Source organism: Brachionichthys hirsutus, chromosome 1 (genome assembly GCF_040956055.1).
Source record: "Brachionichthys hirsutus isolate HB-005 chromosome 1, CSIRO-AGI_Bhir_v1, whole genome shotgun sequence".
Taxonomy (NCBI): Eukaryota; Metazoa; Chordata; class Actinopteri; order Lophiiformes; family Brachionichthyidae; genus Brachionichthys; species Brachionichthys hirsutus.
This window is the reverse complement of record NC_090897.1, coordinates 17,877,735-17,904,975: the sequence shown is the minus strand read 5'-3', so window position 1 is coordinate 17,904,975 and position 27,241 is coordinate 17,877,735. Positions and strand designations below refer to the sequence as shown.

Below are 27,241 nucleotides of genomic sequence, written 5' to 3'. Positions count from 1 at the left end.
CCTTCTCCTCTAACTCACCTCCTACCTGTGGAGCGTAAGAACTTCTCCTTCTCCTCTAACTCACCTCCTACCTGTGGAGCGTAAGAACTTCTCCCTCTCCTCTAACTCACCTCCTACCTGTGGAGCGTAAGAACTTCTCCTTCTCCTAACTCACCTCCTACCTGTGGAGCGTAAGAACTTCTCCTTCTCCTCTAACTCACCTCCTACCTGTGGAGCGTAAGAACTTCTCCTCCTCCTCTAACTCACCTCCTACCTGTGGAGCGTAAGAACTTCTCCTTCTCCTCTAACTCACCTCCTACCTGTGGAGTGTAAGAACTTCTCCTTCTCCTCTAACTCACCTCCTACCTGTGGAGCGTAAGAACTTCTCCTTCTCCTCTAACTCACCTCCTACCTGTGGAGCGTAAGAACTTCTCCTTCTCCTCTAACTCACCTCCTACCTGTGGAGCGTAAGAACTTCTCCTTCTCCTCTAACTCACCTCCTACCTGTGGAGCGTAAGAACTTCTCCTCTAACTCACCTCCTACCTGTGGAGCGTAAGAACTTCTCCTCCTCCTCTAACTCACCTCCTACCTGTGGAGCGTAAGAACTTCTCCTTCTCCTCTAACTCACCTCCTACCTGTGGAGCGTAAGAACTTCTCCTTCTCCTCTAACTCACCTCCTACCTGTGGAGCGTAAGAACTTCTCCTTCTCCTCTAACTCACCTCCTACCTGTGGAGCGTAAGAACTTCTCCTCTAACTCTTCCTTCCTCCTCCATTCCTCTTTCCTCTCCTCCGTTATGAACAACTTGAATCCTGCTCCTCAGCTTCTAGCCTTGCTTCCTTTCCACCTGGTCTCCATTTTATATAATGAAGGCTTTCTCATAAAATCTTATCTTGTAAAATATGCATATATTCAATTCACTCACCAAAATCAAAGTCATAAAGGGGTCTGATATGCAATATCATGCGAAATGTCTTCTGGATCTGATCAGGTGATGAGGTCAGGATTTGTATTTTATTTTAGCGTGGGCTGGGGCCAGCTCACCTGTGTAAGTTGACTCTATCTCCAAATCACAACAAATTCACTCTTGCACTCTTTAAAGCAGCAAAAAAAATAAAAATAATGCAGCAGGTCTCGACCATGTTCTCTCAACAGGATCCCCCCATCTGTAAGAACTTTGCAACAGTGGCAACAGGGGCGTCACTAGGTTTTAAGGACAAGGGGGGCTTAGCCCCCAGGAGATGCACAGGATGCGAGCAAATGTAGCGTACGAGCACAAAACCTCAAACGGCTAACAAGGACTGAGAAATTATACATTATTATTATTTCTGTCTGTTTTTCAATACAGTACAACAACAAACAGGTTTAGACAGTAACAGGATGTTTACAGCATTAACAAGAAACAAAATGGCTAAAATTACAAGTTACTCGCTGGATGGAAGCATCAAAGAACGCGTCTGTTTCTAAGAGTCGATCTCTCTGTTGTGATTCTGAAGCTCGTCTTCTTCAAAGACTGCAAGACTGTGAAGTCTTTTATGACCCGTTGTTTGACGCAGCCAGGAATGCAACCGACGCAGAGCAACTGACGCAGTGCAACCGACGCCGTGCAACCGACGCAGTGCAACCGACGCAGTGCTCTAAAGGACCTTTCACACGAGCAGCTGCTTACGGGCACCGTTAGGGCAACTTGGGTAGAACCTTCAGAGAGGGAAACATGTCTGAATCAAGGAGGTTGTGAACAGATAATATCTCTTTGGGAGAACATCCAGCCTCTGTTTCAGGCCACCAGAACCTCCTCTGTTTCAGGCCACCAGAACCTCCTCTGTTTCAGGTCACCAGAACCTCCTCTGTTTCAGGTCACCAGAACCTCCTCTGTTTTCAGGCTGGAGTGTTTTGAGAGTTCATTCAAGTGTGATCCACTCAAGAGGTTCTCACATTCAGGCCTGCATGCTGGATGCCTTTTAGTAGCTCTGCATCTACTGCAGAATCTGAACTCAAGCTATCATCCTACCCACACAAGGGAAAAGTAACTCTCTTTTCACTGTGTCTGAGTTCCATTCAGTGCGTGAACCTGCAGGTTCCTCCAGGTTCTGCAGGTTCTCCAGGTTCTGCAGGTCTCTGCACCTGATTCAGGGAGACTGTGGGCGTGGCACAGGGCTGTGGTTCTCCCATACAGCTCCATGGCTAATGCATCTGTGCGTTGCCCTTAAGTGTGTCACACAATAACTAAATGTTACTACCAGCAGTGATAAACTTACTTTCTTTATAAACTTTCTTTTATCCATTCTCCATCCATCCGTTCACGTTCTTCTCCTAAAGCTCTTCTATTCTGCTCTGTGTGCTTCAAACACGCTGCAGGGACCGACAATTAGCGGTCACAGGGAAAACGTGGACTGGAGTTTCAGTGATTGGGCATTCTCTATAAGAACAGGTGGAACGGGTTCTCTACCTTACGTCATGAAGTGAGGGGAAACAGATTCATGATCAGATTTAAGTAAATAATGACAGGTTATATGGTCTTAAACATTTATTCTGGCGGTTTTAATAGACCGCCAGAATATATTATTCAGCCCCCCTAAAATAGGCCTAACGACGCCACTGAGTGGCAAAGACCTCAGCTTGGACACCGTCTTTAGGGGTGGAATTTTTGCCTTGACCCCTAAAATTGTAATATAGACACTCTTTGTTACACACTAATCAATAGTCACGCCATATGGAAAACCCCTCTATGCCACATTTGTTTAACGTTGAATTGTAGGATGGTGGTGTATCACTAAATGAATCTGAATCCATCAAATAGTGCTGAATCAAATTGAATTGTGATTCATCTATTTTGATCCTTATGAATCGAAATAGAATCTATTATGGAAATTGGCCACAATACCCAGCTCTAGCGTTGTACCACCCCTCATTCACTTTTTTTTTATTTTGAGCCAGCAAACCACAAACAGAGACTGGGCATACGGTCAAATGTTTCAATGTTTCTTGTGATGGAGTGTAAAAAATTGCTTTAGTTTGAATCCACAGTTACCCACAGATATATTTTCTCTTGTTTAATTGTTACGGATAAAGTCACAAAGTAACACAATAAGAACGGGGCAGGAGACAACACGTGAAAGTCAGTATTCTTTTTATCTGTTCGTACAGACCACCCACAAAGGTCCTCTCGGCGGCATCAAAAACAAAACTGAAACAAACTGAAATGCCGCTCATCTCACGGTTACTCCGCCCAGCCCAAACCTGAACGTCCGTGGGGCGGTCACTCGTCAAAGTCTCCTGCGCCGATCACACAGAAGTGATTTCCAGCCTCTTTTCTTTCTCCTCCTGAAGGTTGGTTCTGTCAGAGTCCCTTGCTTCTGTCATCAAGGCTCTGTAGATCAGCAGGTCAATGTTTCATTCGCTTCAGGTTCTCCACGGTCTCCACCGGCCACTCGTGTCATCTGCCGTCCTTTATCTCCTTTTGGTGGTACGCGTCTGGGACCACGCCCAGTGCTGTCCACGCAGGGATCCACAGGGGGGTGCTAAAAGTCCACATCACTCAGCAACACATCCTGCACATGTACAACTCAAACAGCGATCCAAATCAGTCCACACATCACATCTTTAAAATAGTAGTAATCTGGAATTAAGGTGGAGCCAAACAAAGTCCACTCTGCCACCGTGCACACAGCTGGCCACGCCCACCCCTAATGGCGGGATGACGGCCTACTTTTAAAGTGACAGCCCAGGCTCAGGGCGTAACCGTGGCAGCGCTTCCGCTCTGTGATTTTCACAATAAAATGCAACACAAGCTCTACTAACAGGCGGCGACCAGCTGGTGCCGCAAAGAAAACGGAACATAAGATCCAGACAAAGTGAACAAGTTACTCACAACAAAAAACACCACACACGACCTGGGCGCGCAAACCAGCTGCGGTCAGCACGGGCAAGGCGAGTTAAAAAATATATATATATATATATATATCTGAGCGCGAGCCATATGCGATCATCAAAAGAGCCATAGGTTCCCGACCCCTGCCCTAGATCAAAAATTTAAGGCAGCTAGGCAATTGGGGAAGTTTACCGTGACAGACAATCAGCCACAATATTGTGTTTGCGTTTTATGTGTTCGATCACCAGGTCGTACTTTTGTAGGATTAGACTCCAGTTTAACAGCCTCCGGTTTTTGTTCTTCATCCTGTCTAAAAATACCAGAGGATTATGATCACTGTATATACGATAAGAGGTTTTTGACACGTACACAAATAAACAGCGAAATACTGGAGGGACAGAATCACAGCAAGTACCGTATTTTCACAACCATTAGACGCACGTAAAAGTCTTAAATTATCTTCAAAATGTGCCGCACGCCCTATGGTCCGCGCGCCCTATGTTTTGTTGTAAGGCTGACTCAGTCAGGCGCCTCGCGGAGTGATACGTACCGATGCTGTCCTTCAGCATAGTATTATAGTCAGGCGCCTCGCGGAGTGATACGTACCGATGCTGCGCTTCACCATAGTATTATGGCATGCTGACGAAGCGGAGTTCCAACTCGAGGCTGCCGGTCCCGCAGCAGAACACGGGAATAGAGCAGCAGCGAGAGAATCCAGCATTAATGAATCAATGGAGGAAGAGGAGGAAGCAACAAGACGACCTGCAGCAACTCGGCTCCTGCGATCGGCAACTCCGTGCGCGCCGATCTCACCAATACGGTCTAAACCGAAGTGAAGCAAGCTAACGAGCTAACTAGCAAACTAGTTTATCATCGTCATCCCCGGTGGATTAACCAAATAACTCCAACCGTTCAACGTTAAACTGCGAGCTGCGTGGGAGCGCTGGGGAACAGAAGGAGAACACAGTTCCACTCAGAGTGGAAGGCAGCGCAGCGCCACAGTTTGTGAATGGAGTGTAGCTGCTAGGGCTAACTGTCTGCTAGCATTGTTGTTCGAGCCTTCGCAGAAGCCGGCATCATTTCCGGGGCGCCGCACGGCACGGAAAGTGACTCTGACAGTGAAGAAAGAGGCCGGCATGTTTGACGGAGATCTAGCGCAGCTGTTCACTACAGAAACAGAGGATGAGGACTTTGATGGGTTTGATTAATGACTCTGTTTTGCTCCGGCTCTATTTTTTAAAACGCGCACTAGTATGCTTGTTTGTTTGATGACAATTAAAAATGCGAGTATCAAACTCAGTTTTGCTCCTGCTTTATTGCACCTATCATGCCGGCGCCTTTTGAGCCGCGCGCCCTTTGTATGTTTAAAATACCGAAAAATCAGCTGTTAATGAGACAGCGCCGAATCAGCAGGTGCGTCATAAGGTCGTGAAAATACGGTAACTCTTTTTCAATCACCCCAGAGAAGGGTTTCTTAAAGGCTGATATGGCCTCAATGGTGGCCCAGGAGGGTCCAACCGGTGTTCAGAGTGCTTACGCACCATCTGACATGCATGACAGTTACAACAGTAATCCACCACATCCTTGCGTAACCCAGGCCAGAAAAAGGACTTCAGGATTTTGGTAACTGTCTTGTTAACCCCAAGACGGCCTCCCCGAGGTAAACTATGGGCCGTGGTAAGGATATCCTTTCTATATCGTTTGGGTACAACAACCTGATTAGCAGGAATATCAGGAGGGCAGCATTTGCGCTTCAAAACCCCTTCTTTCAGGTAATAACCCACAGGCACTTTACAAAGTTCACAATCAGGGAGAGCGTTTCCCCTCAAGTCCGCGATTTCCGGATCCCTCTTTTGTTCCATAATTAGCTGCATCCTTGAAAAGGATATCTCCTCTCCACAGGGGTGGGACTCAACCTTCTGTGGCACACCACCGGATTCTAGTGCATCTTCTTTACCCATAAAAGTGTCTAAGTCCTCAAAGCAGGGTCTCCCACTAGAGCCACTCCTTGACTTGTGCATCAACTGATCCTTGTCAGCTGGTATCAGCGTCAGGCTGCACCAAGTCCGCCTCATTAGCCTTTTTGGCCATAGCCCCTAGTCACTACAAATGAGGGAAACATTTCCGTATCTAGCGTGGTCTCATCTTCGGTGCTCGGCGTTGAGGTCAGCATAACAGGGGGCTTCACTTTAGCACCGGCCAGATCATTTAGAAGCAACAAAGAAATGCCTTTAACCGGAAGACTGGACGTAAGTCCTACGTCGACTTTCCCCACTACCAAGTCTGAACGTAGAAAAACCGAATGCGGAGGCACTATAACAGTTCTTCCCTCAATCCCTTGAACCATAGTAAAGAATCAGAATCAGAATCAGAAGTGGTTTATTGCCATTGTCAGTGAGGGTTCACAGACTAGGAACGTTGCTCGGTAAACTCACTACTTCCAGTGTTTTCGCTTTGACCTGAGGGTAGCGCCTCCTTCAACAGCAGTGGCCGGGATGCCCCACTATCACGGAGGATCCGGATGGGTTGAGGGGACGCCTCTTCATTTACAGCCACGGATCCCTCTGACAAAAAAGGAAGGAACGCTTCACAAACAACTGGGGCCTTTTGGCACCAGAAGAACAAGATGCTTCCCTTGAGCATTAGTCAGTCTTTTCTTGGAGGCCTTTCACAAACGCCGTGAACCCTACATTCAGAGAGGACATGACCGGGTTTCTTACAATAACTAGGAAAAGACAATCGGAGATTGCAGACCCTCGCCTCCAATAGACTATTCGATCTTGTGAGACAGTAAACAGGGCTTCCGGATCAGAGGGGCCAAACCTGCTCTAGCTTGCTGCTCCGGAACGGGGAAAGATACAACTACAACTGTAACATATATGAAACTAGAATGAACTATGAGTGTGCACACCAAATCTGAAGTCTCTAGCTCCGAAATTGAGGTCAGGATGGACTCCTGAAAAATGCCGATTTTTAGAACGAAAATTAGTTCTCAGATCCGGATCTGGCCGAAATTAGTCTTGGTCATAGACCTTTAAGGAGTACTTATGTGTGATTTTTTTCAGATCCATACCACCATGCCTTTTGAAGAAATTAAGAAAAATGTCAAAAAGTGCCCTATCTCGCAATGTTAAAGAATCCTTTCGAAAATTCTAGAATCTGGATCCAGATCCGGATCAGTACCATTCTCGGGGAGGACCGAGCCACGGACAGAACCTTGGTTGTGTAAAAATTTCAAGTCGATTGGGTTACTAATTTTTGAGTTATGCGCGCGGACAGACAAACGGACCAAATTGCAATACCCTCGCCTCCCCTTCGGCGAGGGTAGTAACATATGGGACCCCTTTTCATATCATTGCATCGTTAGTATGGAAACTGCATAATCTGTTGCCATCATCAATAACAGGATCTTCCTTTACAGGTTTGCTAAAATTGAGATCAGTGCATCAAAACCCATAATTCCATTCAGAGAAACAGTAGTACGTCCTCCAAAAGTGGACATGGTGAACATAGATCTGGGCAAGCAGCAGAAAGTAGCCATTATTCATCAGGTAGGTGATCTGTTAATTAAAGTGATTAGTATCTTTCCTGGCAAATGAAATAAATGTTATGTATTTTACAGTTGTGTTGGTTAGAGTGTTAGAGTTTAGAGTGATTAAGAATAGAGATGACAGGGTGTTGAAAAGGGGCCAGTAGTGTGCTAGGAAGATGGAAAATTATTTTGAGGAATTAATTAATGAGGAAAATGAAATAGAACGAAGGAGAGGCACCTGTTGTGGACCAGGAAGTGACAAAGATTCTTGAGGGTGAAGTTAGAAAGGCAATGAAGAGTATAAAGAATGGAAAGGCAGTTGGCCTGGATGACATACCTGTGGAGGTGTGGAAGTGTCTAGGAGAGGAAGCTGTAGAGTTTTTAACAGGGTTGTTTAATACAATCCTAGAGGGGAAGAAGATACCAGAGGAATGGAAGAGAAGAGTTCTGGTGCCCATATTCAAGAATAAGGGAGACAAACAGTCGTGGGATAAAGCTCATGAGTCATACGATGAAGTTATGGGGAAAAGTGGTTGAGGCTAAGGACAGAAGTGAGTATTTGTGAGCAGCAGTATGGCTTTATGCCAAGGAAGAGTGCCACAGACGCAATGTTAGCATTGCGGTTAGCAATGGAGAAGTGCAGGGAAGGTCAGAAGGAGCTTCATTGTGTCTTTGTAGATCTAGAGAAAGCCTAGGACAGGTTACCCAGAGAGGAACTGTAGTACTGCATGAGGTACTGTAGTACTGCATGAGGAAGTCTGGAGTGGCACTGATGCATGTCAGAGTAGTTCAGGACATGTAGGACAGTTATAGGACAGCAGTGAAGTGTGCAGTAGGAATAACAGGGGAGTTTAGTGTAGAGGTGGGATGCACCAGGGATCAGCTCTGAGCCCCTTTTTGTTGCCATGGTGATGGATAGACTAACAAATGAGGTGAGACAGGAAGCTCCTCTGAATATGATGTTTGCAGATGACATTGTGATCTGCAGGTAGAGGAGAATCTAGAGAAGTGGAGGTCTGCTCTAGAAAAGAGAGGGATGAAGGTGAGCAGGAGTAAAACAGAGTACATGTGTGTACATGAGAAGATCCCAGGGGGGGACATTGAGATTACAAGGAATATACCTAAATAATTTAGAAGACTTCAAGTACCTAGTGCCAAAATTCTTCAGTGATGGAAAATGTGTAAAGAAAGTGAAGAATCATGTGCAGGCAGGCAGGAACGGGTGGAGGAAAGATAGTGGGATAGAGAATATGACTATATTGGTCGAAGGATTGTGATGATGTGGTTGCCAGGGAACAGGTTTAGAGGTCAATCTCAGAGAAGAGACATGGACGTAGTGAGGGAGGACATGAGAGTGGCTGGTGTTGGGGAGAACAATGCAAGAAGGTTGATTTGCTGTGGCGAAGCCTGACGGGACAAGCCGAAAGTACAGTAGTAGTAGGAGTTGGACTTTTTTTACAGTGCCAATGTGGAAAACAGATGGATTAATTGGAGCACAAGCTTGAATCTTTTGAATGTGTTCATACATACAACCCTATACATCAGGGGTGTCCGAACTGTGCAATGGAATGCCAAGACGCTGCATATTTTCCTTCCAGACGATTAGTAAAGCAAGTTATTTTAATTAACTCCTTAAATTGTAGAGAAAGGGCTCATTAGTGAAATCAGCTGCTGGAGAGATGGTCGTAAAGAAAACCCGCCGTGTCTCGGCCCTCCATGGCATGGTTTAGACACCTCTGCTCTATATGTTACCTTGTGTGTGTGTGTGTGTGTGTGTTCAAAGATAAAAGAAGACGGCTTTCATGGCCGTTTGTCTGAAAACCTTCATGTGGACCCAAGTGGATTGGTCACCCTCACCACTCCCAACAGGCTGGCCACTGTGAGCGTCCGGGCCATCCCCCTACCTAAGGGTAAGACTTGATTATATATCTCACTCTGTCTCACTGTGCTTCAGACAAGCCCGATTGTATGTTAAGTCGTCAGTGTCCAAAGGTAAGAGTATGCGTAGCTGTCCTAAATGTCTTGACAATGGACAGACACATTTAGGATAGCAGCTACACATTCTAACATGAATGCATGTGAATTCAGCTGTACACATGTAGTACAATATGTTTGTTGTGTTTAGACCAGTGCTTCTCAATTATTTTCTGTCGCGCCCCCCCTAGGAAGAAAAAAACATTTCGCGCCCCCCCCCCTCCCCCCGAAAAAAAAACCACTCTTGTATCCTTATTAACATACGAAGAAATATGAAAAAGAAAGAAATATAGATTAACTTACAACAAATAATAACTTTATTACCATTTTTTAAAGTCTGCAACTGAAAATAAGGAAGTCAGGTCTTTCTTCTTCTCCCACCGGATTGTTTACGGCCGCTCTTCTTCTGCTAACACTCCCTGCGTGCACTCTGACAATCAGGGAGCCACTGCCAGTGTTAAAGTGTTTTATATTTTGTGCTCCCTAGTTAATGTTGCTGATCAATTTTAATGTATTATTATTTATTGATGTTATTTAATTTGATTTATTATTTAATTGTATAAATTGTAGTTTAAGGATTAAAATGTCAGGCAAATTGATGCACTTCAAATATTTTGTGTTGCAAACTAAAAAAATGGTAATAAAGTTATTCTTTGTTTTAAGTTGATCTATATTTATTTCTTTTTCATATTTCTTTGTATGTTAATAAGGCTACAAGAGTGTTTTTTAGAAATCGCTGTAACGATGAGCGGATTGTACTGGCAGCGGAGTTATGAGTGGTATGTACAGTATGAATGGCCCATATGTATGAAAAATATTTTCATTCATCCATTTGTTTTCATGTCTGCTTTATCTGTCTTCTTGGTCATGAGTGTTGCTGGAGCCTATTCCAGCTTTTCTATGGGCGAGAGGTGGAATATAAACTGGAAGTGCCGCTAGCACATCGTGAGGAAAACATTTTTTTACCAAAGAAGAGAAGGAATGAAGAGTTCAGGACAGAGTAGAGACTTTGAATGTTGGGATGATGACGGGAAAAGCTAGAGAGCTGGTGGACATGATGAGGAGGAGGAGGAAGGTGGATGTGTGTCCAGGAGACCAGGAGCAAAGGAAGCAAGGCTAGAAGCTGAGGAGCAGAATTCAAGTTGTTTATAATGGAGGAGAGGAAAGAGGAATGGAGGAGGAGTTATCTTGAAGAGTTGGTGTAGAGTGTTCTAGAGGAGAAGGAGAAGTTCTTACGCTCCACAGGTAGGAGGTGAGTCAGAGGAGAAGGAGAAGTTCTTACACTCCACAGGTAGGAGGTGAGTTAGAGGAGAAGGAGAAGTTCTTACGCTCCACAGGTAGGAGGTGAGTTAGAGAAGGAGAAGTTCTTACGCTCCACAGGTAGGAGGTGAGTTAGAGAAGGAGAAGTTCTTACGCTCCACAGGTAGGAGGTGAGTTAGAGGAGAAGGAGAAGTTCTTACGCTCCACAGGTAGGAGGTGAGTTAGAGGAGAAGGAGAAGTTCTTACGCTCCACAGGTAGGAGGTGAGTTAGAGGAGAAGGAGAAGTTCTTACGCTCCACAGGTAGGAGGTGAGTTAGAGGAGAAGGAGAAGTTCTTACGCTCCACAGGTAGGAAGTGAGTTAGAGGAGGAGGAGAAGTTCTTACGCTCCACAGGTAGGAGGTGAGTTAGAGGAGGAGGAGAAGTTCTTACGCTCCACAGGTAGGAGGTGAGTTAGAGGAGAAGGAGAAGTTCTTACGCTCCACAGGTAGGAGGTGAGTTAGAGGAGAAGGAGAAGTTCTTACGCTCCACAGGTAGGAGGCGAGTTAGAGGAGAAGGAGAAGTTCTTACGCTCCACAGGTAGGAGGTGAGTTAGAGGAGAAGGAGAAGTTCTGGACTGTCTTAGATGAAGTGCTTCAGAGCATCCTAGCAGAGAGAGAGTCCTGATTGGAGCAGACCTCAATGGGCGTGTCGGTGAAGGAAACAGAGGAGATGAAGAAGTGATGGACAAGTTTGGTATTCAGGAAGGAACCTAGAAGGACAGATGGAGGTGGACTTTACCAAAAGGAGGGACATGGCAGTAGTTAACACTTATTTCCAGAAGAGACTAGAACATAGAGTGACCTACAAGAGTGGAGGGAGGAGCACCAGCTGGACGACATCTTGTGTCGTCCAGCTGGAGGCTGGTTACTGTCAAGTCGTGGTAGGAGAGAGTGTAGCTAGCCAGCATAGGCTGGTGGTGAGGAAGATGACTCTCGTGGTGAAGAAGAGGAAGAGGACGAAGGCAGAGCAGAGGACAAAGTGGTGGAGGCTAAAGAACGAAGAGTGTTGTGTGTCTTTCAGGGAAGAGGTGAGACAGGCTCTGGGTGGACAAGAGAGGCTTCCAGAAGACTGGAAGACAACAGCTCAGGTGATCAGGGAGACAGGTAGGAGAGGACTGGGTGTGTCTTCTGGAAGGACAGGAGATAAGGAGACCTGCTGGTGGAACCAGGAAGTGCAGAAGTGTAGACAGGAAAAGAGGTTAGCTAAGAAGAAGTGGGACATTGAGAGGACAGAAGAGAGTAAACAGGAGTACAGGGAGAGGAGATGCAAAGCAAAGGTAGAGGTCAAAGGTCAAACAGGACATATGTTGACCTGTATGACAAGTTCGATAGTAAAGAGGGAGAGAAGGATCTGTCCAGGCTGGAGAGACAGAATAGGGGAGGATGTTCAGCATGTTATTAATGAAGGGTCCAGGATGTCAAATGGATGGGTTCCCTTTGGGAGGACGCCTGCGCGTGACGTCTTTAGCGTGGGGAGACTGATGCGCCTGCAGCCACCACACGGTCCTTGGCAGAAAGTGGCCTAGATCCAATGGCATGGAAACCATGACGACCGGAGACCACCCTCTGTTGCAGCCTTCGTCCTCCGCCACTTCCGCCGTTGAGGTCTTTGGATCGCGCTTTGTCTGGAACCTCCCCCTCGACCTTACCGCCTTGGGTGACCCTACCAGGAGCTAAAGCTCCCGACGGCATCGCTCTTAGGTTCATTGGAACGCGCAAGGTTCTCCACCACAGCAAGGTGGCGATCATGGAGAACCAAGAAGGAGGACAGTACGAGAGACCACCAATGATGATGAATGAAGGGTAGAGATGGGAAGGTAGTGTGTAGGAAGATGGAATAATTCCATCCAGCCTCAGCTGCTAATCCAGAGTCAGGTCTCGAGGGCAGCATCCTTTGCAGCGAAACCCAGACTTCCCTCTCCCCGGCCACTTTTGCCAGCTCTTCCAGGAGGATCCCGTGGTGTTTCCCGGCAAGCTGAGAAACAAAGTCTCGTGAAGAATCATGTGCAGGCAGGCTGGAACGGGTGGAGGAAAGATAGTGGGATAGAGAATATGACTACAGTAGTCCCTCATTTTCCGCGGGGGTTACGTTCTAAAAATAACCCGCAATAAGCGAAATCTGCAATGTAGTGATCTTTATTTTATTTTAGTTATTATACATGTACATAAATGTTTTAAGGCTGTAAAACCCCTCACCACACACTTTATACACGTTTAACAGTCAGGCATTAATCTAAATAGAATGTTTCAGTATTATAGAATGAAACCAAAGATCAAAACCTTTTCAGAACTAAACATTTGTTTGAGAAATATAAATATATAGTACGTACAGTAAACGTTTTCCTGTTAATAATGTTAAGGCGTGCAGGTCGAGGAAAGAGCCGCTTGGAGTGCAGAAGAACAAATATTCTACTCGTGCTGTCTTTAGCCTCTCATGCTGCTTTATTGGATAGCTTAGCACAGCGGAACGGCAGCGGCTACATGTATCAACAGGAAGAAACAAAACCCAAGAGGGACGTGACGTTTATGCTCCTACAAAATAAAAGCCTCTTTTTACACAGAGAATAAGAGCGCTATAAAACAAACGCTTAACAAATAAACATGATAGCTTTTAGAAATAACGAATTTAATTTTAATGATCAACCTACGAGGTTGAACACATGAGAAATGATTAATAGCAACTCGCGCGTATTTCACAGTTCCTCCGACCGCGCCTCTTCGTCCTTGCGCCGCTTCAAGGCGCGTTCAAGTGCAAAAACAAATCTGAAAAATTGCATTAAAAAACTCCGCGAAGTCACGGAAGATGAACCGCATTATATCGAGGGACGACTGTATATTGGTCGAAGGATGCTGATGATGTAGCTGCCAGGGAACAGGTGATGATGATGAATATATTTATTAGATAGAATGTACGGTCACACAGTAGCATGTATTACAGTACAAGTACAGTCACACAGTAGCATGTATTACAGTACAAATACAGTCAAACAGTAACATGTATTACAGTACAAGTACAGTCACACAGTAGCATGTATTACAGTACAAGTACAGTCAAACATCCTGTCTAAGAGGAGCATTTCTAAAAAGCCCTTGCGGTCTTGTTTCCGTTGAAAGTCCTTCGTACATAAATCATCCACAATTAACAATACAAATAAAAATAAATCCAATATTAAATTACTCAATTGATGCAAAATAACAATAGAAAAACAGGTTTAGAGGTCAATCTCAGGAGAAGAGACATGGACGTAGTGAGGGAGGACATGAGAGTGGCTGGTGTTGGGGAGGACGATGCAAAGGACAGGGCTAGAGGACGACCCAGGAGAAGAGACATGGACGTAGTGAGGGAGGACATGAGAGTGGCTGGTGTTGGGGAGGACGATGCAAAGGACAGGGCTAGAGGACGACCCAGGAGAAGAGACATGGACATAGTAAGAGGGAGGACAAGAGAGTGGCTGGTGTTGGGGAGGACGATGCAAAGGACAGGACTAGAGGACGACCCAGGAGAAGAGACATGGACGTAGTGAGGGAGGACATGAGAGTGGCTGGTGTTGGGGAGGACGATGCAAAGGACAGGACTAGAGGACGACCCAGGAGAAGAGACATGGACGTAGTGAGGGAGGACATGAGAGTGGCTGGTGTTGGGGAGGACGATGCAAAGGACAGGGCTAGAGGACGACCCAGGAGAAGAGACATGGACGTAGTGAGGGAGGACATGAGAGTGGCTGGTGTTGGGGAGGACGATGCAAAGGACAGGGCTAGAGGACGACCCAGGAGAAGAGACATGGACGTAGTGAGGGAGGACATGAGAGTGGCTGGTGTTGGGGAGGACGATGCAAAGGACAGGGCTAGAGGACGACCCAGGAGAAGAGACATGGACGTAGTGAGGGAGGACATGAGAGTGGCTGGTGTTGGGGAGGACGATGCAAAGGACAGGACTAGAGGACGACCCAGGAGAAGAGACATGGACATAGTAAGAGCGAGGACATGAGAGTGGCTGGTGTTGGGGAGGACGATGCAAAGGACAGGACTAGAGGACGACCCAGGAGAAGAGACATGGACGTAGTGAGGGAGGACATGAGAGTGGCTGGTGTTGGGGAGGACGATGCAAAGGACAGGACTAGAGGACGACCCAGGAGAAGAGACATGGACGTAGTGAGGGAGGACATGAGAGTGGCTGGTGTTGGGGAGGACGATGCAAAGGACAGGACTAGAGGACGACCCAGGAGAAGACACATGGACGTAGTGAGGGAGGACGATGCAAAGGACAGGACTAGAGGACGACCCAGGAGAAGAGACATGGACGTAGTGAGGGAGGACGTGAGAGTGGCTGGTGTTGGGGAGGACGATGCAAAGGACAGGGTGAGGTGGAGAACGTTGATTTGCACTGGCGTTTCCAGTAGTAGTATAATACGTGTAGCATACACAACAATATGACTCAGTAGTAGTATAATACGTGTAGCATACACAACAATATGACTCAGTAGTAGTATAATACGTGTAGCATACACAACAATATGACTCGGTGTCCGCTATGCTGCTGTCTTCCTTTTCGATTGGTGTGCGTGCTACACATAGCTGAATACTGGCGTAAATGTTAATGTGTTTTTTCTTGAATGTTGTACAAAATAAATGTCCCAAAAAAGTGCGATTAATAGTCCGGTGCAACTTGTTTATGTTTTTTATTCTTCATGACACAAGTCCAGAGCAATGAGAGTCACATACCTTTATGTCAATATTGTTTCTCCTTTCAGAAGTGACAGATCTGTTGGAGACCAGTACAGAACTAATTCGGACTCTGGAGCAGCTAAATATGTCTCTGAGGGAGGGGAAGCATCTGGACATCAGTCTGAGAACCCTGGAGGCCGTCGCTGGACTCAAGACCCAGCTGGAGGGTCTGCTGCAGGGGAGAAAGTGGAGGAACGCTGTGGAGGGAATCTGGTCCTTTGGTCCCCGCAGGTCTGGTTCATATGGATAGATTTATACAATGATATGGTCCATGTGAAAAGTGCCATTTTCTTATTAATCAGAGGAACCTGACCATTTTATTTACTCATACAGCTGGACCAGGGTAGGCCCTCATTCCTAATCTGGTGTATTTTTATCAAACCATCCCTTCTATCCACCTTGCGGGTCACAGGTCAGCTTTAGCTTATCCCTGCTGGCTGCAGGAGAAAGAGGTGACACACACCAGACATGAAATACTAATAATTTGGGATCGGATCGGATCACAAGCTTGCAGAATCGATCGGAATCGGCCGTTACCTCCCGATGAAAAGTGTGCAGTTGGAGTAACGGGAGTTTAGTGTAGAGGTGGAATTGCACCAGGGATCAGCTCTGAACTCCTGCAGGTGGGTGACAAGGGAGAAATGTTAGCAGTGTAGAGGGTAAACGTAGAGGCGAGCACCTGGTCTAGCAGCTGGGGTCCTTCGGATGCCGAGCACACAGGATGTTTTACAAAGGTGTGGCACCCTTGCCAGCTTCAAACTCAGGTTGAACAGATATCTGATGATCCCACTCAGCTGGTCCGAGCAGGACCCAATGAGCCTGGGGCTGAGGCCATCCAGGCCTACAGCCTTCCTGGTCTTTATCTTCATCAGTTGACTTCTCACCTGGAGAGGCGTGAAGAACAGTTCGGAGTAGGGAGGCGGTGCGTTGTGGGGCCGGGAGCAACAAGGGCAGGTGTTGTTGGTGGCAATGAGCTGAATAATGTTGTGGGTGGAAACGGTAGGGAACTTAAGGGGGGTTGCTGTGGGATTGATACAGCTGGGGCAGGGGCAGATGTTTCTTCAAAGCTGCAGTAGTAGGTGTTCAGCTTATCTGCACAGTTCTGATCACCAGCAGCATGGGAATGGTGGCCTGTGATGGTTTTCAAGCCTTTCTCCTGCAGTTCTTCTGCTAGTTTCCTTCGATGTGTGTCCTTCCCCTCTCTGATTTTGCTTCTGAGCACCCTCTGAACAGTTTTCAGTGCCCCTTTGTTTCTTGACATGAAGACCCCCTTTTTCTCCTTTAAAAGTGCCTTAATGTGAGGATTAATCCAGGGTTTATTGTTGGTGACACCGTACAGTCCTGTAGGTCCGTGATACTCTCTGTTAGTGGTGAGGCCAGCCATGATATATGATTTAAAGACAGTGGCTCTGAGGAAAAGGCAGGAGGCGGAGCTAGACGTGGAGGCGATGAAGATGTTCAGGTTCTCCTTGGCTTGGGGTTAGAAATGAGGCAATAAGAGGGACACTCAAGGTTAGACCAGTGGTCCCCAACCTTTTTCCTGCCACGTTTCATGGCGAGCAATTTTTTCGCGGACCGGGGGGGGTAATTATATAAAAAAAGAGGAATATAATCTTACCAATAAAGTTTATATTATGCACTTGCAATAGCTATTAAACAAGTATTACACTCTACTCAACATTAATTGTGGTCTCAATAATCGCTTCTGTCCTTCATGTTCATGTTTTTTTGTTTAATTAATTCCACATTCTTGTCTTTTAATTCAGGGTTCTTGTCTTTTACTTCATGTTCTTGTCTTTTTACTTCAGGGTTCTTGTCTTTTACTTCATGTTCTTGTCTTTTTACTTCAGGGTTCTTGTCTTTTACTTCATGTTCTTGTCTTTTTACTTCAGGGTTCTTGTCTTTTACTTCATGTTCTTGTCTTTTACTTCATGTTCTTGTCTTTTACTTCATGTTCTTGTCTTTTAATTCAGGGTTCTTGTCTTTTACTTCATGTTCTTGTCTTTTTACTTCAGGGTTCTTGTCTTTTACTTCAGGGTTCTTGGTCTCTATGTGCCAAAAGCGGGATTGAACCCTTCATTACCTTGTTACTGAAGCCAGTCAGCTGTAGATAATCCTGGTTTGTCTGTTAAAAGAGGTTTTATTTTCTTGGAGGTAGTCGACTCCTCCTCAGTTGGACTTTCCCATTAGCAAAGAAGCTCTCCAAAGACTTTTGTTTTTTAATTTAATTTTCGCTAGTCCACGGCTTTTAGTAACGTATCATGTCAAGCATGAAAATTCACAGGCTAATGTTACGGTGGCGAAAATCCGGTAGTTTTCCAAAATAAAACACATTTTAGACGCTAATAATCGATACAACGGAAATTGTATAAATTAGTTCTTCTTTCTGTGCGGCCCGGTAACAAATGCCTCACGGACCGGTACCGGGCCGCGGCCCGATGGTTGGGGACCCCTGCTTTAATGTACATATTATGAGCGGACCGTGAAGGCAGCGTTATAGCAGCGGGGAAGAAGCTGTTCTTGTGGTGGGAGGTTCTGGTCCGGATGGACCGTAGCCTCCTGCCTGAGGGGAGAGGGTCAAAGAGTCCATGTCCAGGGTGGGAAGGGTCGGCTGTGATCCGACCTGCACGCCTCCGAGTCCTGGAGACATACAGGTCCTGGAGCGATGGCAGCTTGCAGCCGATCACCTTCTCTGCAGCACGTACAATGCGCTGCAGTCTGTGTCTGTCCCTGGTGGTGGCGCCAGCGTACCACACGGTGATGGAGGAGGTGAGGACGGACTCCACGATGGAGGTGTAGAACTGCACCAACATCTGGGTCGGCAGCTTGAGTTTCCTCAGCTGCCGCAGGAAGTACATCCTCTGCTGAGCCTTCTTGATGAGGGAGCTGATGGTCGGCTCCCACTTGAGGTCCCGGGTGATGGTGGTGCCCAGGAAGCGGAAAGAGTCCACGATGGAGATGGGGGTAGGGGAGTCTGTGAGGGCGAGGGGGGACGGTGGGGCTGTGACTTTCCTGAAGTCCACGATCATCTCCCCTGTTTTCTGGCTGTTCAGCTCCAGGTTGTTGCTGCTACACCAGGACACCAGCCGGTCCACCTCCCTCCTGTAGGCCGACTCATCACCGTCCAAGATGAGCCCGATGAGGGTGGTGTCGTCCGCAAACTTAATCAGTTTGACGGACTGATGGCTGGAGGTGCAGCAGTTGGTGTACAGGGAGAAGAGCCAGGGGGAAAGTACACAGCCCTGGGGGGATCTGGTGCTGATAGTCAGGGTGTCCGAGACCGTAGACCCCAGCCGCACAATAAGCGCCAGTAATGTATATTCAAATGCTGAGCAAACGACAGGTCATAGAGCTCATTGTCTGTTAACAAGGGGCTTGTACACAGGCAGGAGATGAGCTAGGTTCCGGTCAGTTCTTCCAAGAGGGGGGAGGGGGGATTATTTCTATGCCTTGTTGGTGTTGGGTTTTATTGTTTCTGGTGGCACATGTTGCATACTGGATGAACGCAGAGGCATGATTAAAGTCCCCAGAGATCATTAGTAGGGCCTGTGATTACCGAGTCTGCACCTGTTGATCACGGTGTTGATGATGTCACAGGATACAATGTATATTGTGTTGTGTGAGAAGTCCCACGGCAGATGGTATGGCCTCAAGCTAGCAAGCAAAATGTCAGGGCTGCTCTTTGATGTGCCTGATATTACTCCATCCACACTGTACCATGTCTGGCTGCACTGCTGGAACTCCTGGTAGTGCTGGTTCAGCACCACCGACTCCTACATCTTATTGGGGAGAGATCTTGCATTCCCTGTGATGACGGAGAGTCGGGAGAGTCGGTTGATGAGCTCTCCTCCCTTCGCATCGTTTCATCCCGCCGCGGCAACCGCGCTTCCTCTTCCATAACTCGCGGGGGACATCAGGACGATCCTCCGGCTGCACCGCTGATCCCGCCATTGCCTCTCACTCACCACAGGGCTACTGCTTTTGGTGTCTATGATGCGATTGGGTTGGTGGTCCTTAATTCAGAAATGATATTATGGTATACAGATTGTGCCCTTGGAAGACATTGCTTTCAATACCTGAGGGATATAGGAATACAAATTCCTGATTTCACCATCTAACTGTTCTTGTTTACAGGTGTGGTCCCAACATCCTGCTGAACCATGTGGGGGGCTACCAGCGGCACTCAGTATGGCAGTGTCTTTCCAAGAGAGACCTCACTGGAGCGCTTGGAGCTCAATCCACCGTGATACGAGACTTTGATAACAGCATCATTAACGGCTTCCAGCTAGCTGCTCTGTCAGGACCCATGTGTGAGGAGCCACTGATGGGAGTTTGCTTTTCTGTAGAAAGGTGGGATAGCCATTCCTTAACCTTGACACAACACCAGGGGTCTTTGGAGGAGGACTTTACAATCAATGAGGCTTTCGCAGACGGCCAAGCGGGTGCAAGCGCTGAAATATCTCCCCAGGTGGAGGGTCCTTCATCAGAGCCCATCCAGACCGGGCGCAGGCAAGAGCCTGTCTCTGCTGAGCGCTGTGGGCAGCTCTCCGGCCAATTGATGGCTTCCATGAAGGAGGCCTGCCGTCAGGCCTTCCAGGCTCAGCCCCAGAGACTCATGGCTGCCATGTATACCTGTGAGATTATGGCCACAGCAGATGTGCTGGGTAAGAAGAAAATACCCCTCATGTCTACTCTGTAACTCACGCATGCTGGGCACATTCAGTCAATACGAGTTAATAGAAAAGTACAGTTGTACTGGTGCTGGACTGGAACTAACCCGATAGACCAGTCAGAATGTCCTGAGGTAATTCCAGCTCGCCTGCTCCATGTATTTTCTGTCTGAAGCTCTTCACTCCAAAACTTGTATTTATTTATTTATTTAGAACCAATCCAGACATTTGCAGCAAAAATAAAACAACAAAGTGTGACGGGAGTTTGACAGAAGCACGAAAGGGGTTATTAAATAACTGGTGGTAATTAAAGCCTTAGGTTAGTAAATACTACATGAACTGTAGTATTCATACGTCACCTTTCTAGGCTGACACAGCTTTCCCCACCACACAAGCATACAGTCTTGAATGGAACTGTAGGCTACAAGGTGGGGGTTGAATTACCGATCTTCTGATACACAGCTAGCCACATATTGCGTATATATTCTAGATGTGAGAGAGTAATTTGATTACAAAGCGGTGCCTGGAATGGAGTTCTGAATGCGATCAACGTAGATGATGGATCCTGTAGCGATTAAACATTAAAGCTAGTTTTCCATTTGGAAGCTGCTTTTCTCTTTCTCTATTATCTTTTTCCATCTTCTAATTTTCTCAGATCTACACAGTTTGGTAAATTCATTCCACAGCCCCTTCAGACCGAAGGTTTTCTCCAACTCCATTCGTTCCTTCTTCTGACTTCAAGCTTCTGCTCTTGTTGGGCAACCCTGACCCTAACCCTAACCCAGAAGTTGGCTCAATTCAAAGTTAGGTTTTTTGCCACTTAAATGGATCGTTTGCCTTCAGCCATTTAAAGTTATTACATCATCTTCCTCTGTCTCCTGATGTTCGTCCACCACCCCACTGTCAGGCTGGTTGTGAATCACCAGTTTGTTCATCTGGATCTGGAAGTGCACAGGATCTTGGCTTGGTTGTTCTCGACCCCCTTTGGAGGTGTCCTCCATCTTGACCTCCATCTTGACCTCCAGCTGCTTCCTGGTTGTGTCGTTTCATGCATGCCTTGCCTGGCAGCATCTCACCCCCTGCTGTGATGTGCTGCTCTGTCTCTGGGTGTCTTTGATCAGCCTGCACCGGGGGTCCTCTCTGGTGTGCTGGACCCCGGCCTCTATTGATCTTGTGTTTAGGGCCTGTTCTTGTGCTGCATTGATCAGTGCCTCCGTGCTGTCTTCCAGCCACTGCTATGTTTTCCCCATATTTGCTTTAATGCTCACTAGTCCTCACCCTCCCTCCTTCTGCTTCGTGGGCAGCCTCAGGATGCTGGACTTAGGGTGAAGCCCTCCGTGCATTGTAAGGAGGCCGGTAGTTTGATGCTATTGTTCCTTTCTGGGGTTCCTTCATGATGAGGACTGTCCGACCTTGGGTTAGCCACTCTGGGTGGGTTCCTGACTAGTAGCTGATTCAAAATACAAGCATGCTACGGCAAGGGGCAGCCAGGACACCGGGTCAAGTTGGGGGGGTGGTTTCATCACCCCCAAACACTGAGATTGGATACCAAGCCCCAAGAACAGAGCAAATAGTGAGAGCAGCTTGCCTGAGAGAGAAAGTCATTAAGTCCTGGGGGAACTCGTCTACCTCCTCCTTGCCAAGGATAAGTAGCAATGTACCATCAGATTTCACATTCAGACAACTTTATTTATAAACTTTATTTATCCCAGAAGGGCATACTGGAGGATGTAAGCACAGCACTGCTAAGTATTCCTACGCCAACATCGGCGAGGCCAGTCAGCTGAGATGCAGCCGCAGCAGCATCATCCTAGAGACACTTTGCTACAAGGTCAACAGCATGAGCAGCTGGAAGGAGCAGAGAAAGGCTAGAGGCAAAAACCATGGCAACACGGAGAGCAAAGGTGTGAATCCTAAGAAAGAACTGCCCAATAAATACAGCAAGCTGTCCACAGCTGAGGGACTGGCGACGCTAAGCAAAGGCACACAGCCATAGAGGTACACAAGAGAAGTAGAGGCCAGGAGAACAAACGAGATGTTCTCCAGCTGAGGTCCACTCACTGGCAGGGTAGACGGAACAGTACCGGAACGCCGTCCTCCGTGTTGGATTGCATGCTGGCTGGTATCTGAACCTGTGTCTTGTCCTGTTTCAGGCAGAGTATATGGAGTGTTGGCGAAGCGGGAGGGTCGTGTCCTCCACGATGAGATGAAGGAAGGGACAGACATGTTCGTCATTAAGGCCGTTCTGCCAGTGGCTGAGAGCTTCGGGTTTGCTGATGAAATCCGCAAAAGAACAAGCGGATTGGCAAGTCCACAGCTGGTGTTCAGTCACTGGGAGGTAAGGATTATAAGTGTCCCTGCTGGCGAGTCATTTGTTCCAATTCCATATTGTCTCGCTATTCCAGTTAATATATTTCCTCCGGTAGCCCCCCCATCCTCATAAGGCCTGTATGCTGCTATAGGCACCAATCCTTCTTCCTGTTGCACATTCCATCCATCCATCCATCCATCCATCTTCTTCCGCTTATCCGGGGCCGGGTTGCGGGGGCAGCAGCCTCAGCAGGGAAGCCCAGACTTCCCTCTCCCCGGCCACTTCCTCTAGCTCTTCCGGGGGGATCCCGAGGCGTTCCCAGGCCAGCCGAGAGACATAGTCTCTCCAGCGTGTCCTGGGTCTTCCCCATGGTCTCCTCCCGGTGGGACGTGCCCTGAACACCTCACCAGGGAGGCGTTCAGGAGGCATCCTGAATAGATGTCCGAGCCTCCTCATCTGGCTCCTCTCAATGCGAAGGAGCAGCGGCTCTACTCCGAGCTCCTCCCGGATGACTGAGCTTCTCACCCTATCTCTAAGGGAGAGCCCAGCCCCCCTACGGAGGAAGCTCATTTCAGCCGCTTGTACCCGGGATCTCGTTCTTTGGGTCACTACCCAAAGCTCGTGACCATAGGTGAGGGTAGGAACGAAGATCGACCGGTAAATCGAGAGCTTCTCCTTTCGGCTCAGCTCTCTCTTCAGCATGACGGATCTGTGCAGAGTCCGCATCACTGCAGACGCTGCACCGATCCGTCTGTCGATCTCTCGCTCCATTCTTCCCTCACTCGTGAACAAGACCCCGAGATACTTGAACTCCTCCACTAGGGGCAGCATCTCCTCCCCGACCTGGAGGGTGCACTCCACCCTTTTCCGGCTGAGAACCATGGCCTCGGATTTAGAGGTGCTGATTCTCATCCCGGCCGCTTCACATGCGGCTGCAACCGATCCAGTGAGAGCTGGAGGGCACTTGTACCCTGCTTGAACATGGTGTTTGTTATGGACAATCTGTGATGAGCACAGAAAGTCCAATAACAAACTAGGAAACGACAATCAGAGACTGCAGACCCCGCCTCCAAAAGACTATTGGATCTTGTGAGTCAGTAAACAGGGCTTCCGGATCAGAGGGGCCAAACCTGCTCTAGCTTGCTGCTCCGGAACGTACTACAAGAGTCCTTCTGGACTCTTTTTCCCATCATGCCATTCGTGTCCCTCCCTCTTAAAGTGGCAGTTTACAGCAGAGGCACAATTCCAGATGTAAAAATAATTCTAGAATCTGGATCCAGATCCGGATCAACGCCATTCTCGGGGAGGACCGAGCCACGGACAGAACCTTGCTTGTGTAAAAATTTCAAGTCGATTGGGTTACTAGTTTTTGAGTTATGCGCTCGGACAGACAAACAGACAAACAAACGCACCCAATTGCAATACCCTCGCCTCCCCTTCGGCGAGGGTAAACACCACTCGGGTTCCGATCTGGGGGGCCATTCCTCCCAATCACACCCCTCCAAGTCTCACTGTCATTGCCAACATGGGCGTTGAAGTCCCCCAACAGAACGAGGGAATCCCCAGAAGGAGCACTCTCCAGTACCCCCTCCAAGGACTCCAAAAAGGGTGGATACTCTGAACTGCTGTTTGGACCATAGGCACAAACAACAGTCAGGTTCCGTCCCCCCACCTGAAGGCGGAGGGAAGCTACCCTCTCATTTATTGGGGTAAACTCCAACATACAGGCACTGAGCCGGGGGGCAATAAGTATTGCCACCCCTGCCCGGCGCCTCTCACCAGTGGCAACTCCAGAGTGGAAGAGAGTCCAACCCCTCTCAAGAAGGGTGGTTCCGGAGCCCTTGCTGTGTGTCGAGGTGAGGCCAACTATATCCAGTCGGAACTTCTCAACCTTGCACACCAGCTCAGGCTCCTTCCCCGCCAGAGAGGTGACGTTCCACGTCCCTAGAGATAGTTTCTGGAGCCAAGGGTCGGACCGCCAAGGTCGGGTGCAGCTCACACTGCACCCGACCCCTCTGGTCCCTCCCCTAGGACCTGTTTGTCATGGGTGACCCTATCAGGGGCATAACGCCCCCGACAGCTGAGCTCCTAGGATCATTGGGACACACAAACCCCTCCACCACGATAAGGTGGCAGCTCAGGGAGGGGTGTTGCACATTCTCTTCAGTGGGCTGGGAAGCGGAGAAGTCCGCCGCTGCCCCGGTTCGAGTCCCAGCTCTGGTGGAATGTGGAGTGTGGGCTGGTGACTGGAGAGGGGCCAGTCTGCCTCCAGAGCACTGCCGAGGTGCCCTTGAGCAAGGCACCGTCCCTGCTAACGCCTCCAGGTGCGCCGACAACGGCTCCAGGCGCCTTCACCCTGCTCCCTCTCCGTGTGCTAGGCCCCTTTGATGCACGTGTTAGGGTGTGGTTGTTTCAAGGGGCCCGTTGTTCTAGGGTGAAAACGCGGTTTCATTGTGTGTGTCGGCAGATGATGATTAATAAAAAGTATTTCATTTCATTTCATTAGGTTTGCCTTATTAAGAAAGAAGAAGAAAGCTTTATTAATGTTATTGTTACACAACAAAATATTATTTACCGTATTTTTCGGACCATAAAGGGCCCCTTATTAAAAGGCGCAACATCAATGAACGCGTCTTTTTTATACAAAAGGCGCACCAGGTTTTAATGCGCATTAAGCGAAACGAAACAGTCAGATAAGTCAAGCTTTATTCAACTTATTCTCAAGATGGTCGGTTTGCAGCCGAGTGGGAGGAGGATCAGCACCTCCAAATCCGAGGCCATGGTTCTCGACCGGAAAAAGGTGCTCTGCACTCTCCTGCTGGGTGGGAGGAGTCCAAGTATCTCGGGGTCTTGTTCTGGAGTGAGGGGAGGATGGAGCTCGAGACTGACAGATGGACCGGAGCGGCGTCTGCAGGGATGCTGTCGTTGTTTCGGTCCGTCGTGGTGAAGAAGGAGCCGAGCCGAAAGGGGAAGCTCTCAACTTACCGGTTCCTACTCTCACCTCTGGACATGAGCTTTGGGTCATGACCAATCGGGCAAGATCCCAGATACAAGTGGTGGAAATGTGTTTCCTCCACAGGGTGGCTGGGGGCCCCCTTAGAGACGGGGGGAGGAGTACGTAATATTCTGTTGGTCGCGAAATATACGGCAAAATGAGTGAAAGCCGCCGGTACTGAGCGGTATCTCAAATACAACATGTACAACAGAAAAGTCAAACTTCTGAAAAGTATATTCAGGTATGGACTTGATACTTGTCCCCGTCTCCGTTGACATGAATTACTGCATCAGCCCGTTTCTTCATCTCATCTGGATTGTGGTCTCGGCTTCCTCTTGACAATACAGATTTATACAGGGCTCAGGTCAGGTGACGTAACCGGCCAATCAGGCACATCCAGTCCCCAGTAGTTCTGTCTGCTTTGATGCAGCTCTCTGTGAGCAGCCAGCCTTTCAGTAATCATCTCCTGCCCCTCCCCCCCTCCATGAGGGTCTTCTGTCAGCAGTCTTCCCTGTGGTTGTGCTCGCGTGTGCTAAAACTGACAGCATTAATAGTGATTTTCATGAAATATTGTAATATTTTCAGATAAGATTTTATTTTAGGTTGCAGGCTGTTTGTCAAAATAACAATAAAATGTTTTCAGCATTCTTTTACATGATCTCAATGTAGAATTTACACAGTTTTCAATTTCTGGAACAACTGAGAGAGGTTCTGATCTGTTTCATTCATTTGGATTCAGCAACTTTAACAATCCAACCCCTTTGACTTCTCTCCCTGTCCTCGCACCTGTGTCCCAGGTGATCAGCGGTGATCCATACTGGGTTCCCACTACTGAGGAAGAATACCTGCATTTCGGGGCGAAGGCAGACTCCGCTAACCAGGCCCTGAAGTACATGAACGCTGTCCGTCGCCGTAAAGGACTCTACGTGGAGGAGAAGATCGTGGAGCACGCAGAGAAGCAGAGAACTCTGAGCAAGAACAAGTAGAGACGAGTCGTCCTCCTCCTCCTCCTCCTCCTCACTGCTCTTCATCCATCCCGTCTTCATCGCGGCTATAGTCTGTCAGCAAGATTCAGAAAACAGATGATCCATAAATATTTTAAGTCAAATATTAAAACTGTTTTTGTTGATGCAAATGTTGAGTCATTAAGAGTGAATAATACAATAAATAAAATGTTTGCTGTTGGAAAATGGATATTAAATAAGTTTATTTTCAAAGTACTTATCAGACATTCAACATAAATTACAGAGTGAATTAAAGATTAAACGTTAGAATACACTAAAATAACTGACATTAAAAAGTGATAACATCAAGTTAAAGCAGTTCCAAAACATGGCAGCGTCCCTCATGTCTGTCTCAAACGGATGCTGCAGGACAGCGTCCCTCATTTCTGTCTCACACAGATGCTGCAGGACAGCGTCCCTCATTTCTGTCTCACACAGATGCTGCAGGACAGCGTCCCTCATTTCTGTCTCAAACAGATGCTGCAGGACAGCGTCCCTCATTTCTGTCTCAAATAGATGCTGCAGGACAGCGTCCCTCATTTCTGTCTCAAACAGATGCTGCAGGACAGCATCCCTCATTTCTGTCTCAAACAGATGCTGCAGGACAGCGTCCCTCATTTCTGTCTCAAACAGATGCTGCAGGACAGCGTCCCTCATTTCTGTCTCAAACATGCTGCAGGACAGCATCCCTCATTTCTGTCTCAAATAGATGCTGCAGGACAGCATCCCTCATTTCTGTCTTAAACAGATGCTGCAGGACAGCGTCCCTCATTTCTATTTTTTTTTTTTTTTTTTGTTTGTTTTTTTTTTTTTTTTTTTTTACCTTGTCTGCATTCGTGCTCCACAGTGACGGACATAACGTCAGTCACTGCTGGAGTTCT

The 27,241-nt window shown here is 47.6% G+C and overlaps 1 protein-coding gene across 1 annotated transcript in view; it reads left to right on the top strand.

Moving 5' to 3' along the window:
* Positions 1–26,543, top strand: part of efl1 (elongation factor like GTPase 1) — an 84,705-nt gene extending 58,162 nt beyond the window's left edge. Inside the window, exons 17-22 of the mRNA XM_068741883.1 lie at positions 7,272–7,401; positions 9,166–9,292; positions 15,407–15,611; positions 19,515–20,044; positions 22,204–22,388; positions 26,154–26,543. Of these exons, the coding sequence (XP_068597984.1) occupies positions 7,272–7,401; positions 9,166–9,292; positions 15,407–15,611; positions 19,515–20,044; positions 22,204–22,388; positions 26,154–26,342 (1,366 nt within the window). The 3' untranslated portion in view covers positions 26,343–26,543. The remainder of the gene's footprint in view (positions 1–7,271; positions 7,402–9,165; positions 9,293–15,406; positions 15,612–19,514; positions 20,045–22,203; positions 22,389–26,153) is intronic.
* Positions 26,544–27,241: the final 698 nt, after the last annotated feature.